Below are 17416 nucleotides of genomic sequence, written 5' to 3'. Positions count from 1 at the left end.
AATTGTGCTTGTACAGTATTTCATATTACTAGGAGGCTAAGCATGAGGAGGGCAAGTCGTGAAAACGAACAGCTTATTTTCCCTCACTTTGTTTATTTTCACTTGCGTTAGATTGTCATTAATGAGCCTGTGCTTAGATCACTTGGTTCTAATTCTATCAGGCTAATTAGGATTTCCATAAATTTAAATGTGTTATCAGTTAATGTGTAGACAGTGATGGGGTCATTACAATCTTAATTACAGCCTAAACTCTGCACCCATGGGTCTGTTGTGTTTAAAACTGAGAGATGAGCCATGCCTGTCAGGAAGCATTGAACATGTTTATGGCAAGAAAAGCAAGTCACTCAGATCTCATAATTAGATTATTTTATGGGTGTGATTTGAGTTTGACTGACAGCTAGATAGGCACTAAGAGCTGCATTCCAATTTGTCAATATAAGATATTAGACTTAAATATGTACGTCAATATTTTATGCAGGAAAGTTCTCTTGGTTCAGACTGCTTTCGCAAGCAATGAGGTCAATTTCTTGAACATCACATTTAGATTATTAATGTTACCATCTTGTAGTTCACGCTGCCAAGCTTTCATATTTTTCTTCATGTAGACAGGATGTGGTTTTTAATACTGTCTGCACTGACTTGAAACACAAGCCTTTAATCTGGCAAAACCTGTGGGATAGGTAGTGCACACTAAAAAAAATATATTTTTTTAAATTCCAAAAACTCTAACATGGTGATATGGCATAAAACAAAGTAGAATTTAAAAATAAATGAATAACATAAAAACTAATTCAATGACTCATAAATAGTCCTAATTACAAATATACATTTGTTACACATACGTTACAAATTTTCTTAACAATTTTAACAATATGCCTTCTACATTTTTTCTCTGCACCACTTGTATTAACACTACATCTAGCAAATTTTATTATGCTATTGTGTGTGTGTGTGTGTGTGTGTGTGTGTGTGTGTGTGTGTGTGTGTGTGTGTGTGTGTGTGTGTGTGTGTGTGTGTGTGTGTGTGTCTATGTGCCTACGTGTATTTTTTTGTATTTTGATGTGACTGCAAGATTTTAAATCAAGGTCATGCCATTATTTTAAAAGGGGGGGGGGGTGTTTTTGCTTTCAATATGTTATTTTACTTGACAAAATGATTAAGATTTTCTATATAGAATGTGCCCAGGTTTAAAATCATAAACTGATTAAGCACTATTCTGCTTAATTTACAGTTCATTTTATGTTTATTCTTCATTTTCTATCCATTTACAAATCCATTCTTGATATACACAGTGTCTAAAAGTAAAATGCTGTCTCATCTGTTCTACTCCTTTCCAGGGAATATAGAGCAACTTCAGTGAAAAAATGTATAGTGTAATAGTTATGCATTTAATATTGGCTTCAAATGCCATTCCTTTTTTTTTAGGTTACAAATGTATAATTTTTGTTTTCCTTATAGCTCAAAACATACATTTTAGTTTTACATATTATGGTTGCATCAATGGGACTGGACGTTTGATATAGATTTTTATTTTAGGACTTAACATTTCTTGTCAAGCTTATTTAAATTATTTCCGTACGAGGTCAATATTAAAATAATAGCCAAAATACATATTAATAGCTTTTATTTCCTATATAAGATTTTAGTAGGTCAGAAGATGAAATATGAGTTTGTAGAATTTCTGGCATCACTGGCCAAGGTTTTCACAATACCCTTTTAAAAATATTGTTTATTTCTCATGATGTAATTCAGTCAGTTCTGTGGCATTCTTTATGAAGCAATCCATTTTCTGATATGAATCCCACATTATGATACAGCCACCCTCATGCTTCACACCTGTGCTGGTATACTTCATAATAGATTTTCCTCAATACAAGTCATGTTTAAATTTGTTATTAGTTTTGAGATTGTAATTGCAATGTGCACAGGTTTATATTACAGTGTTTATAGTTTTTATAGTATTATATTTCTCACAACACAACTTTATAGAGTCCCTGAATGTTTGGGTATGTATATGTGCAGTTTAGTCTGCATCTCAGAGACAAGTCACTGATTGGAGCAGCAATATGTTTTTGGTGATTAAACAGCTCTTTACTTGCCATTGACTGTAAGAGCAGAAGCCCACTGACAGACTAAGATAGCAATTCTATTTAATTTAAGGTTTGTTTTGAGAAAATATATTTTTTTCCTGAAGTTTCATTTTCACTTTTATTGGGAGTTCTTCTTTTATAAGCATGAAGGATTGTAATGTGTCTCGGCAGTGCTGATTGCGCTGTGCAGAATAATGCTACAGAATTTGCCTGCTGGCTAACAAAAGCAAGAAGCATTCTTTTCTCATAGCCTTCTAAAGAAATCTAAGAAACTCATTTACATTGTTCACAAAGATTCTACTGCAAAGTGCCTCCATTTGGTGATTTAGTTCATTCAACTATTGAGTGAGAAAAGAACAGCAAGTAGAGAATATATTTTTTCTTTAAAACAGAAAGTAGTGTTCATTCTACTGTCCAAAGAAACTGAATTTTCATGTGGGTTACTTCTGAGGATTCTTCCATGAGTGCTTTGGATAAGAATGCTTAAGATTAGAATGAGAGTGATGCATATCTATACAATATAGAATGAAAAGAGTGTCATGATAGGATTGTTATTTGTCATAAAGCGAAACATGATTTGCATACTCTCAGTTGTAGAATTGTAAGCACCCTTCATTGGGAAGTGTGAATGCATAAAATTAACAATAAAGACATAAAAATAATTTATTGGTGTGGTCAGACACAGTCTTTTGTCTAGAAACACCATGAACATGTATGGAAACAACATAATAATTTTTTTCCCCTATAAATACCATGAACATGGTTGGAAATGACTAATTCCCCAAAACTCACTTTAAAATAGTTGGTGAAGGAGGATCATTGATTATTTACACTGATTTGTGGCTATTATAGCATTATTAACATTTTTAAATATCACTAAATCACACAGCATTGTAGCTCAGAAAATCCTATTAACAATATCATGATCCTTAATTCAAAACGGAAATGAGTAAAGAAACATATTGTGCAATGATTGTTTTATTCTCTGGATGGGAACCATACTGAAAAAAGTTTAAAATGTGCTGCCTGAAACAGTAGGGAAAATCATCTACTAGTGTCTAGCACCTTGTTCAAGATTACAGTGAGAGGTTTAGTGGTGTTAGCCTTTCAAAGGGAGCAATTCAGCAATTTAGCAGATCATTTTGCTTTGTAGAATACATTACTTGCAGTACAGAGAACTGTTAATGTTTGGGGAAAAAAGTAAATAATACCATTTAGCATGCCCAAATGTTTCATTTTAAAATATCACTAATCACTGTAATCACATCGCTCAGTTTGTATATTGTTTTTTGTTCATCTTCATGAAGGCTGCTAATAATTCTGGAGTTGACTGGATTTATCTGCTTTCAAGCTTATAATGTTTTCAAAATACTGGAGATTAAACTCTCAGGTATGATTAGCATCCCTACTGCAGTGAAGTGGCGTAATTGTACTAAAGTCTGTTTTAAAGTGTTGGACGGACATTCTCTATAAGAATTTAATGGCACTGCATGCCCACTATTATTATTTTTAGGGGAATTTCCTGTTAATTTAGTGTTGAGTATAATTTTCATGCAATAAAAGATGAACATTTGTGGCTGAAGTTCATAAAATCTTAAAAGGCTACTGAAGTTAAGTACTAGAACATGACTTTCGAAAGATGACAGCTGTCTAATGTAATAATGTTCAGTAAATTAAACGCAAGCTCAGCTAAGTGCAGTAATCTGTAAAGTACCAAACCACTCATCTACGCTTCTAGCTGACCTCCACTCTAAGGTCTAATCAAAGCAAACACTCTGCTCACATTTGTTGCCTTTAAAAGGATTTGAATAAGAAATTTGGGGCAAAAGATAAGTGACACAATTAACTGTTAAGAATTATCATAAAAAAATATATCAATGTTTGGTATCTTTAAAGATTTAATTTTTCAATTAGCAATGCTCTCGCCCCCCAAAGGTACAGATGGTGCTATGTGCTTGTTATATTTCAATTACTTAACTTGAATGTTCATTTCTAGATGAAGTGTGAGTCTGTGAGCTTGCCAGCTTTTAAATGGAGGCAAGATTAATTTAGGTGTCTAAGGGAACTGCAATATAACACACATAATGTGTGATATAATGCGATATAATAATATGTGTAACTTTGTAAATGTGTAAATGAAAGTAGGTGGTGTGAGAGTGAGAAAGGAATGCATATTTGTACATAATTGTGACTATGCAGTGCAGGTTTCAGTAATCCAAATATAATTACAATCTTTTTATCTGTAAATATTTTAATCTAAACCATATTTCAAGTTGGTTCCTGATATACCGGAGCATTAAGGATGGCCACATGCTGAGTGTTGTTTGTTCTTTCTTCAGGTCACTCCAGGACCTCTCTAAGCAAACAGAGCTGCCGTACGGCACTGTGCTGGACTCTGCCGTGTATGACCAGCTGCGCAGCAAAGGCATGAACCCTTTTGAACGAGATCCCATGTACTCGCAGATGTGGAGGATGATCAATCAGTCAGGAGGAGCTGATAATAATGTGGAGGATTCAAAGGAGGGTATTCGCAAGGTGCGGTAGGCCATCGCATGTGAATCAGACACTAAAAGATGTCTTATTTATATTTAGTTTTGGGCAACAATAGACAATAATGAAACAAATGTGTCTTTCTCGACAATGTACAGATTTCTGACTGAAAAATTATTTCCATCAGTATCCTTTGATATGATGTGTAACAAAAATCTTAGCTCAATACCACTAATATATTTTCTGTTCAGTGGTTCCTTCCCTGATTTAAAATCAGAATACAATTTTTTTAAATAAACATGCATAATTAATGTTCAGGATATGAAGTGAGAATTGATTTTGTGTTAAAGACTGGAAACACCACCATATTAATTTGATTTATTTTTCTGAATACTGCTTGTTCAAATTTGCTTTTTATTTTTCGAAAACATAATCATTTATGTATGTGCCTACATAACATGAATATGGTGAATAAATCAGGATGCATGTACATAAAATTAGTTAATTAACTCTAGTCATCACGGTCATATAATGAGCAGATGGAAACAGATGAGAGTAATGCATGTTCGGAATTAAGAAAAGAAATATTCGTCAAAACCAAGAAGTCTAACTAGAGATACAAAATAACAGAATTAGAGGGAACAAGAAAACACAATTCACAGCATTGAGACTTAAGAATGAAACTAGAAAACAATTGAGTATTAAAAATAAATGAATATGTCCGTGTAAACACAAAGCCATACTTGTATATAGTATGATGTGGTATTGTCTATTTACTCATTTAGTATTAAAGTGCTACTTGCCTTACCAAGATCAACCTTAATTATTTGTAGTATTTTGTAGGCTTTGCTGATTTCAGGGCAAAAATAACCACTGTTAATTACATACCAAGTTGCAGGTTTAATGCTGTATAGTTGCTGTTTTTATGTTCAAAGGTTGATTTGATTTTAGAAATTGAGCTTAACTTGCATACTGCATACATAAATGCAGAGCATGAAAGCTCAAGCTTTACACTTTCATCTGATCATATCCATCAGGGTTAGATGGAATTAAATGGTCATTAAGGTTTGCTGCCATTACTCTGTGCTTTGTTAAGGCAATCTTAATCACAGGTGTTCCAATAAATATTGTATGGCAGGATAAGGTCTTTGTAGTGCCATGAATATACAGACCTCTGTTTTCATTGCTGTTCCTCTCTCACTATCCACATAGGCTTTTGAGCTCCTTTTTTGACCTTGAAAATGGCAAGGATAAGTACCCTTTTGTCCATGGTGAAAGTATCCCTTTGTCTTTGATGTATAATATTGCTGGTTATGCAGTCACAGAACATCCTACATTGATTGTGGTGCTAGATTATGCATGTCTCACTCACTCGCCACATTTATAAAAGAAAGCACAAAGGCTTTTTTTCTTACTCACTTTACCTTTGCCTCACTCCTTGCTTTGTTGATAGCTTTGTCAGATCTTTGAATGATCTGCAAAGTTGTGAAAGCAACCACCAAGATTGGATAAAAATCACTGAGGCATGATTATGTAGTACAGAGTTAGCCTGGGCTTCTTTTTTTTTTTTTTTTATCTCAGATAAGATGATAGTAAAACACCATGCTCATATTCCCCATGACATTTGCAGCTTTACATTCTCTGCTATAGCATTTCAGTGGTTGGTGCCCTTTGAGGGTTTAAGAAGTTGTTATAGTTAATGGCTTTACTCATAGGGCCTTGACTTCTGGTTAGCTATGCATGATGACATATTGTGTTTGATTGTCATGGCATGTGAGCATGTGAGCTTACTATATGATTGACACAAAAGATTAACAAAACATAGAAGATAGAGATGGTCATGTGTGCATTTGAGGATTTATATGAACCTTTGATCTATTGGATGCATTGTAAATGAATCACAGTTTAATTAAAGTAAAAGTTAAAAGTATAGTACATTAAAGTTTTAACTTCATGAGTAAAGAAAAAGCTAAATGTTATCAGTTAATATTTATATGGTCATTGTTTCATATGCTGTTAACTGCTTTATGCTGGTCAAGTTTGGGGTTGGATATGAGCTGGGAATACTCCGTATTACAGATATTAGTCTACCACTCTGAACAATGCACATACCCATTGAGACTTAGGGGAAATATTGTAGCCTACCTATCTAGTGGCATGTTTCAAATAGGTGACTGAAGAACCCAGGAAAACCCACAGGAACAAAGGGAGAACATGTGAAACATGTGGAGCTTCAAGCTGTGAGGCTGTAATGCTCCCCACTGTGCTACCATGCCATACTGTATAATATTTTCTGCATATTAGTAATTGCATTCTATTTATTTTCCTAACTCAATATGACATCATTACAATAAGCATTTGCATTTGCTTCTCCAAACAGAAACTAATGCACTCATTCTCTGTTTCTGTGGGGTTTTTTTTATTATTTTTTTTATTTGAACAAACACTGGTTATGAAACAAGCTTTACTTTTTCATTCATTACACAAACACTTATTTATCAGCCTGTTCGCAGTTAGATCATTAGCTTGTTGTCACACTGAGATATGAGATACTGGTGCGGGATTGTGGGAGGTATTACAATAACGGTGTGACTACTCTCACCAAGAGGTTGAGTTGCTTCCAGTAGAAGCATAGCGCTTCCAGTAGAGAAGCCACTGTTCAGCATGGAATCCTGTTGCATCAACAGAAATACATTTTCACGAAGAGTATAGAGCTATATATTAGGAAATGTTGTAAATAAAATCACCATATTATCAGTACCAGACATTAGCAGAAGTAATGTTGTTAAACAGAAAGATTAGGCACGATCTACATATTTAAAACATGAATAAGTATAGAAAATTAAATACAAATGTTCCACTGTTCCATACATGTATAATCAGTAATAGGGAGAATGTTTTCCTTAAGCCAGATCTTTCTTTATCTTCAGTATTTTATTGCCTGTGATCTCAACAATCATATGTTCTCAGGCTTGCTAAGTGGCAAGTAGCAAACAGAAAATAGTAATCCCCCATCTATGCCTCTGCTGGGTGGAATAATTCAGAGGGTAATGCAAAAGTACAAAACAAACTTTTCTTTGTTGTAATAAATTACAGCAAGAAACATGATCTGTGGAAATCGAGAACTATGTAACCAACATAAGTACATGATGTGAAGGATAAATTGAGTAACACTGACAACAGATGCTTTGCAACTAGGAGGAGAAAACACATAACATATTGTATATAGGGAGAGTGAACAGTGGAAACAAAGAACAGGGGAGCACAAAAACAGGAAATGAGTTAAAGAACACAAGATGAATTTCTGAAATAAAATAAAAAAAGTTTTAGAGTGTGCACAAACCATAGACTCATGGTTACTTTAATGTTTCTCTGAACAAGTAGAGAAGAATTGAGGGCAGAGGGGCTACATAATTTTGAGTGGGCATCAACGGGAAGGGCCAAATAGAGGATAAGAATAGGAAAAATAGCAGCTTTGAAGGAAATCAGCTGAGGCTTATCTCCTCTCGTCTGATTGATTTAGCTGTGAATTGTTGCTAGGCATCAGAAGGAGCCCCCAGTGGCTATAGCTTAAAGTGGAACGGTTGAATAGAGCGATACAGAGCATGAGACAGAGGACGAGAAAGCATTGTAGTGGTTCAAGTGAGATAAGAAAATTCTTAAAAAAATAATCGGACTCACTGGGTCTTAGTGGTTCATTGGGAGCAGATCGTCTTTGTAGTAAAATGGGCTTTATAAAGTCTAGTCGTCTGCAGCCACTTTTTTAGTTAAGTCCTAAAAAGGCAGTCTTTTACAGTGCATTTATGCAAAACTTTAATCCATTAGCCTAGTGAAAGAGATCTACTTCTGAAGTCTGACTCAGTTTAGCATTTCTCTGTGACTTAAAGTATTTAAAAGCATGGTACATGATAAAAACAATTCAGGCCACAAGAGCACAATCCAGGATTGATTATTTTTATAAATTTTTTTATTTAAGTTCTTTCATGCTCGTAGTCTCTACATTTTCCAGGGAATAAAGAAATTACTCAGGTATCACACAAACTCTTTTGTTTTGCTTTGTTCCATTTTGCTTCCATGTGAACAAGGGTTCCACATCAGATAAGACAAATTCACCATCTCCCGTGTCTTGCCTCGTTATTTTTCTTTTTTTCTCTGACACACTGCTCTTATTCACACTTTTAATGAGCTACTCCAGATAAATCCAGATAAATCAAAAATTACAAATAGGGGAACATTACTGATGAAAGGGAGAGGCAGCAAGGAGCACAATCTCATCACATTATACGGAAAGTTGCATGTGGTGTAAATTCCGAGCAGGAAACATTGACGTGTGAGACACCTGAAGACAAAGATATTTTTAATTCCATCAGCAACATGACCAAACTTAGATTATTAAATTCCACTTCTGTATACCTGTGCAGGGAAAGGGAAAGAATGTCACCTGCTTTTGTCTACCACACTACCAAGTTCAATTATAGTGCTGTAAATAAATTAAACAAAGCTATAGAAGAATGTGTCGAGTAGAGGAGTGCACTTCGAGATTGTGTGTGTGTGTGTGTGTGTGTGTGTGAGTGTGTCTATGCCATAAATATGTGTGTTTTTCACAGTAAGCTCCAGCAATAACCTCCTCATTCGCATTCTGTTTGCTCTCTCACTGCTCCACCGCGTCTTTATCTCTGTCTGCGGGAGACACAGTGGCCTACCGCCAAGACCTAATGGACTTTTGGAAAACAGAGAAAATAATATATCACTGGGGGAGCAGGAAGAAAAGAGACAAATAGCGAGAAAGACAGCAAAGCCTTTAAAATGTGTCCTCTAAGTCTGCACTTATCCAAAAGAATGGCCAGATCTGATCTGAAAGCGAAAGAATCTACCTGGCCTCGCCCCAGCTGACTCTGCTTTTCTAGTGTTTCTTCTCATTTTCTTTAGCAATTTCACATACACACACACACATACAAATACAGTATACACACCCACACCTGTGCACCTGGGTTGTTTGCAGTAAAGGAATTTCTGGGACACATTTAAAATCATTTGGCAGATGATATTTGAGGCACGTAATGTGGTTGTAAGAAAAGTTTTTTTTTCTTCGCTGTTGTGTCTACTCTCTTAAATGCTTAGTCATCAACGTGAAGCTACATTTACGCAGTGGAAATTTTATCATTCAATTCAACTTACACGGACTGAGTGGATTTGTTGTGTAGTCTAAAGTGACTGTTGATTCATTTGTCATCTCACAGAATTTCTCTTTTTATTTTCCATCTTCGCCAGAAAGACCTTTGCCATAAATGTTGTACTTATTATCGCATCATGTGTTTTGCTGGTTTATTTTATCTCGCTCATTTTTGTCTCTCCATGCCATAATTGTTTATGCCAAAGCAGCTTATTGCACTGACTCATATTTCATGTCATTGAACTCGAAGAATTTATGATCTATTGAGGGAATACTGCAGAATACATAATTTACATGTACATATTTTCTCAACAAAGATTTACATTGTATCAGGCTAGTCACAATAAAAGCAGCATAATAGGATTGTCATATTTCTTCTATTTTAGATTCTCCTTGCTGCATCCTTGACATTACTAGCATTTCAAAAATGGGGCTTTGTATATTTTTGTCTATGCATGACATCACTGAACACAAAATCAGCCTCCTGAAGATATGCTTTACATGGGTTGAAGTGGAAGATCTGGAATGGCCTGCTATGGAGATCTGACTTTAATCATTTTGAACACCTTTGAAATAAATTGGAACGCTTGCACCCCAGGCCACCTCACCCCACGTCATTATCTGACTTTACTAATGTCCTTGTGGCCGAATGAGCACACATTTCCACAAGCACACTCCAAAATGTAATAAGCATCATTCCAAAAGAGTAGAGGTTAATTATGACAGCAAATATAGTAAATATAGACTTAAATTTTTATATATGCTCTTCGAACCATATTGAAAGTTGAGTTCTATGTGTACAGTGAGAAGTTAATACTAAAAATTGCGTCAGTATTCAGCCGTCAGATGGATAGACGTATAAGCTACTCTGACAGGTTGTGCAGGATTTGTGCTCAGTTGCTGGGGTTTGGTGAAAACAGTCATGCCTGGATGTGCATCAAGTGCAAGCATTACTTTCAGTGTCAATGTCTTACAGTAACAAATTTTACATAAACATTACATTACATTTACATTTGTGGCATTTAGCAGATGCCCTTGTCCAGAGGGACGTACAAAAGTGCTTTGTGTCTCTATCAATGAATAAATCTACACTGATGTGCTAGATTAGAAACTTTAATCATAAATAAATAAATAAATCAGCATACAACTCTGTTGGAAGATTTTTTTTAACACAGCCATCCAGACTTGTGACATAAAAATAGAAGAAAAGCAGAATAAAACTTAGTTTCATGAACAGGAAATTTGTCAGTAAGGAAAGCAGGAAAATATTACAAATATCTTCTTCTTTCGGTTTAATATTAAAAATATAAACTATAAAAATTATATAGGGAATCAGTGGCAGAAACCTTTTGAAATTAGAGGCTGTTTTTTTTAACACATTACTCTGACACTATTAATTGATTATTAGCCATCATTAAAACTTGTGTATTTTTTCTATATTAGAGCTCATTAACTTTAGCAAAACCGTTGACATTCTTTGATCAATTCCACTTAAAATATAAACTTAATAGCATGATAAAATTTTGTATTTCGTGGCTTCATAAAATTGTGCACCCATTTAATTGTTTATGCACAATATAATTTTTATTTTTTTTTATTTGTCAGTTGTCTCTTGCTTTTATGTCGCATCATGTTTCATTTGACAGTGACAAAAACATGCAATTTATTAAATTTTTAACTATGCAGTTTTTTTTTACTTTTCCCATGTCTGAATACAACCTTTTATCATGCTTACATTGTAATGTAGCAACATTGATTTACCTTAATCTTATTTTTAGACTGCATCTACATTTAAGTTGTCCTAAGTCAGTAATAGATGCCTGACAGAAAAAAATCTGACATGAACTCCTGAAAAGCAGGGTTTTAGCTTAATGGTATATTTATGTCCAGGTATATTTAAACTAGCATGAATATATGAAATTAAACAGACACATCAAAGTAATTGTGTGTTGGCAGGATAAACAAATTATGTAAGTGTAAATGTTCTGTACATGGTGAAGTTTGTGTGTGTGTGTGTGTGTGTGTGTGTGTGTGTGTGTGTGTGTGTGTGTGTGTGTGTGTGTGTGTGTGTGTGTGTGTGTGTGTGTTCGTGAGAAAGAGAGTGTGAAAATGCATGTGTGTCTACAGTGACATTTGTGCCACATTTATAAAAAATCGTATCAATCAAGTAAACTTCATTGCTTTACTTATAGGAACGATTGAGTCTAATCAGGTGAATGACCATTTATTTGGACCAGTCATTTAACATTCTAATTAACTAGACACCAATTAGAAATAAATCTTTATCACTGTAATGAGATTTTATTAAATTGATGTTTTACAGTTAATATTATCACTGTCTACTTCTATGGACCTTAACAGTTTTAGATTCCAAGTGCACTTCTAATAAAGCACTGATTACGTGCTGAGTGGGTAAAATGTTAAAAAATTTGGTTTATTTAATTGTTATTCTGCATCATTTTGATCTGGCACTATATAGACTATATAGACTATGGCATTATATAGACTATGGCAATAATAGTGTAATAAGGTACAATTACACATATTAAATATCTTTCCCCTGAAAGTATACTTGATGATCTATGAGAACTGTTTTAATCATTTATGCAATTCATTGTTCCATTTTCTTGCACATCATAACTTTTTAACGAGAGAGTTTTTCTATAGTTAGACACAGTAAAAGAACCCTTACTCCACATAAACTCTTTCAAGTACTTTGGAGTTACACGTGTGCTGTGTGTGCGTGCATGTCTGCTTGTCAGTATAAGTTGAGGAGATCAGTAAGGATAAGACTGAAAAATACATGCCTGTGAAGTGTGATTATTTACTTGTGTATCTGTGTAAGGGTGGATTTGTGTGCCTTAGTAAAATACTAGCTAGACTGTGTGATTTAGAAGCCTGTGTCTGTTGTTTCCTGAGGGAAACATGGCTGCTTTTTCTTCAAGAGAGCTGACGACACTTGTGATCTGTGCTTTACTGTCATCACTCTGACACACAGGAGAGAAGTGCAAGGATGACTTTGACCCACCGTGCACAACATTCTCTCCTTGATGCACAGGAAATCTGCAGGAACTGGGTCAGAACGTTTTGCTCTCTGTTTCTGTTTTGTGCACCGTCAATCCTAGCAACATTTCAATACTAAGATTTACAAATCGGATCATTCGCTGCATTTTTTTATGCTGCAGCTTCCATAACCTCGCAAAATTGTTCAAATATTTATATATGACCTTTTACATTTTCTTGATTCATTGGTGTCACTATACATTAAGACAGAGAATAAAACCAAACCGTGTTTCCTTTCTGTGAAATAAAACCAGTTGTGGTTTCATAACCTTCCAACTTACATATGAATCTGAACTCACAAATCTGGACATTTCATTGGATGGCAGGACAGATATTTCCTGGTGCCACAAAAGTCAATATTTGCATAATTGATTTAAAACACATTGTGCAAATCTGTATTCAAAATTCAGATTTGTGTGCAACATAATAGTGCTCCATTTTCCCCCCCAAAAAATACAAAGTGACCATTCATTGGCCATTCAAGGCCAATGTTCATTGCATAAATTTGACAAATGTGATTAACTATTACTGTATTATCATCCCTTAAAGTGCACAAAAATATTGTTTCTTTTTTTATAAATGAGATTGGATAAAATTGATTGAAATGAGCTTGCCCATATGTAGCTACACAGATCTTATACAGAACTGAAATTATACCATCAATGCATACACCTCCCATCAGTATTTTTGTAGTAAACGTTTCTCATATTTAGTCTCTGCATCTGATCTTGTTTCAAGAAACAAATTATCTTGTGCATTTTGAAGGGATTATACTATAATATTAATTAATATATTGTGACATATTAATGCAATGTACATTGACCTTGAATGGCCGCTTTGGATTTTTTAAATTCATTTATAATATTTCAGATCTACATATTGTGAGTACATTACATTTGAATACAGTGGCGCTAGATTTGATAATGCGCCTCACTTAAGATAATATTATGCAAGAAAACCAAATGGAGTACAAGGTCAGAATTTTGCATAAGTAAGAAATGACTAATTTTTTTCAGCAAACTTCTACCCAAAACTATTATATCTCACATAAGTCTGAATTTTTTTAACTAATCAGTGTCATTTTAATATTAACTTCTCACTATGCTTTTGAACCTAACTCTGAATATGGCCTAATGTGTATCAACGTTTTACATAGTAATGTACTGGTCAAATGAACCATATGTGTAACTCCTCTCTGACTTGTCCCAAATTCTCATTGAAATTGACATTAAGAGGGCAGAAAAAATTTAGCCTCTGGAGATGAAATGGGGTGAAGACCCATATATATTATACTTTTCTCAGAGGTTCCAGGACATCTAGCCTGAACTAAATTGGGGAAGGAGTAGAGGCTCAGCCAAATGCTGTCTATGTTAATTGAGATAACCTACAACTTGGCTCTTCAAAGCAGCAGGAAGGGCAGAAAGTAGAGGTACACACAGGGGTCACAGTGCTTTCCACCCTTAGTTTAAGCTTACAGCAATATGTCTATATTCTTTATGTTTGCAGAAAGGCCTTTGTGCAGAAGCTTGAAAGGGAAACACTCCCAGATCATCTTCCTTCCCACTCGCCCACTTTTGAAAAGGATTATTTATTACTCCAGTGTGTTGGCAGAATAGATCAAAGAAATACAGAGGCTTATATGCAGACTCATTTTCAAGGCCAAATTTGCTGTTATAGTTATTTGCAGTCATTCATTTATTAATAGCAAACACTTGAAGAGACAGAGGGCCAGATGTGCATATATAAGGAGGGGCGGCACAAAATGCATATGAAATTAACATTCAGTTTACTATGGCTGTAACTCATTATGCATACCACGCCTCAAACTGCCGACTAAATGCACTCTGCCTGGGAAACAAACTGCGATTTAAAAGCTTGTGGAAAAGCTCAGACATAGAGAATTCACCATCCTTAGAAGAAAGAATTGAACAGAAATTATTCATTCTAAATGCTTATTACTACTTAATACTGAAGTCATTAATGCATTACATTTTCTTGTGGTACTTACTTAAAATGAATTAAAAATTAGTCAATGTCACAAAGTCTTGTTTCATTTTATCAATACCTTTTTAGATGAATAAAAATGTATCTGTGCAATATGGCCAGGGTTGGCAGATCAGAATTTGCAAGCAGCACTAAAGGCCCTAGTTTAACTAATAGTTATTTCACAAAGGTATTTAAACTGTTTTATTGTTTTGTCATGATCAAATATACTATATATATATATATATATATATATATATATATATATATATATATATATATATATATATATATATATATATATATATACAGTGAGGAAAATAAGTATTTAAACACCCTGCTATTTTGCAAGTTCTCCTGTAGTTTTCCTGTAGTTTAGGTTTGCACAAACTGCAGGAGGGATTTTGGCCCACTCCTCCACACAGATCTTCTCTAGATCAGTCAGGTTTCTGGCCTGTCGCTGAGAAACACGGAGTTTGAGCTCCCTCCAAAGATTCTCTATTGGGTTTAGGTCTGGAGACTGGCTAGGCCATGCCAGAACCTTGATATGCTTCTTACAGCGCCACTCCTTGGTTATCCTGGCTGTGTGCTTCGGGTCATTGTCATGTTGGAAGACCCAACCTCGACCCATCTTCAATGCTCTAACTGAGGGAAAGAGGTTGTTCCCCAAAATCTCGCAATACATGGCCCCAGTCAACCTCTCCTTAATACAGTGCAGTCGCCCTGTCCCATGTGCAGAAAAACACCCCCAAAGCATGACGCTACCACCCCCATGCTTCACAGTAGGGATGGTGTTCTTGGGATGGTACTCATCATTCTTCTTCCTCCAAACACGTTTAGTGGAATTATACTATTTTGGTATCATCTGACCACATGACTTTCTCCCATGACTCCTCTGGATCATCCAAATGGTCCTTGGCAAACTTACGACGTGCCTGGACATGTGCTGGTTTAAGCAGGGGAACCTTCCGTGCCATGCATGATTTCAAACCATGATGTCTTAGTGTATTACCAACAGTAACCTTGAAAACGGTGGTCCCAGCTCTTTTCAGGTCAATAACCAGCTCTTCCCGTGTAGTTCTGGGCTGATTTCTCACCTTCCTTAGGATCAATGAGACCCCACGAGGTGAGATCTTGCATGGGGCCCCAGTCCGAGGTAGATTGACAGTCATGTTTAGCTTCTTCCATTTTCTAATGATTGCTCCAACAGTGGACCTTTTTTCACCAAGCTGCTTGGCAATTTCCCCATAGCCCTTTCCAGCCTTGTGGAGGTGTACAATTTTGTCTCTAGTGTCTTTGGACAGCTCTTTGGTCTTGGCCATGTTAGTAGTTGGATTCTTACTGATTGTATGGGGTGGACAAGTGTCTTTATGCAGCTAACGACCTCAAACAGGTGCATCTAATTTAGGATAATTAATGTAGTGTAGGTGGACATTTTAAAGGCAGACTAACAGGTCTTTGAGGGTCAGAATTCTAGCTGATAGACAGGTGTTCAAATACTTATTTGCAGCTGTATCATACAAATAAATAGTTTAAAAATCATATATTGTGATTTCTGGATTTTTTTTTTTAGATTATGTCTCTCACAGTGGACATGCACCTACGATGACAATTTCAGACCCCTCCATGATTTCTAAGTGGGAGAACTTGCAAAATAGCAGGGTGTTCAAATACTTATTTTCCTCACTGTATATATATATATATATATACAGTGGAACCCGGTTACGTCGATGTCCTAGGGGGGGTGCCAAAAAGCATCGAGGTAACCGATGATCGAGATAAACGAAAATCAAAATGGCGGCAATATATTAAGGTGCTTGAAATTTCTTTATGTACATGATGTGCGTTAATAAATGAGAATGTGCATGCACGTGTTTTTTAAGGGTTTTTTTACACAACAGCGTTGCCGCGATTTGTTTGATGAAGGCATGCTATAAAAATACATACAGTACATGTTTATCTGTCATGAATCCACCTGCCACACCCCCTTCAACGTGTCAGGTGCTTTCTCGGCCGCTTTCTCTGAAGCTCCCGGCTTTAATCGCGCACATATGGTGCTCGTTTAGCATCATCACCAGCTCCTATTTACACTTCCACACTCTCACTGTCCGTTATTGTTGGTATATGTTGGTTTTTCCGCCACTTCCGCGAGTTCTTCTGCGGCTGCACCGAGATAACCGACGTTAAATGGAAAATCTTTCCCCCCCTGTGCTCGAGATATTAGGGTCCGGCATAAAAAAGTCGACATACCCGATAAAAAATGCTTAGAAAAAGCGAGAATTTGGCGGTTTCACTTCAAAAACGTCGACTTAAATAGGGTTGTCGAGGTAACCGAGGGCGAGATAACCGGGTTCCACTATATATATATATATATATATATATATATATATATATATATATATATATATATATATATATATATATATATATATATATATATATACAGTGGAACCCGGTTATATATATTTATATATATATATATGTATATATATATATATATATATATATATATATATATATATATATATATATATATATATATATATATATATATATATATATGAGAATAATATAATAATAATAATAATAATAATAATAATAATAATAATAATAATAA

At 35.1% G+C, this 17416-nt stretch overlaps 1 protein-coding gene and 1 long non-coding RNA gene across 5 annotated transcripts in view; one reads left to right on the top strand and one right to left on the bottom strand.

Moving 5' to 3' along the window:
* Positions 1–17416, bottom strand: part of LOC310732916 — a 302995-nt gene that overhangs the window by 97355 nt on the left and 188224 nt on the right. The gene's annotated exons all lie outside the window — the stretch shown is intronic.
* Positions 1–17416, top strand: part of grid2 (glutamate receptor, ionotropic, delta 2) — a 469599-nt gene that overhangs the window by 419104 nt on the left and 33079 nt on the right. For all 4 annotated transcript variants that reach the window (XR_014535572.1, XR_014535573.1, XM_083553625.1 and 1 more), the window contains exon 13: positions 4430–4625. Coding sequence is in view for 2 of the 4 variants with exons in the window: in XM_083553625.1 (XP_083409751.1) it covers positions 4430–4625 (196 nt within the window). In the remaining 2 variants the exon portion in view is untranslated. The remainder of the gene's footprint in view (positions 1–4429; positions 4626–17416) is intronic.

The sequence above is a fragment of the Silurus aristotelis genome (assembly GCF_946808225.1).
Source record: "Silurus aristotelis genome assembly, chromosome: 11".
NCBI classification, from domain to species: Eukaryota; Metazoa; Chordata; class Actinopteri; order Siluriformes; family Siluridae; genus Silurus; species Silurus aristotelis.
The sequence above is the reverse complement of the archived record's forward strand: the minus strand, read 5'-3'. Positions and strand labels throughout refer to the sequence as shown.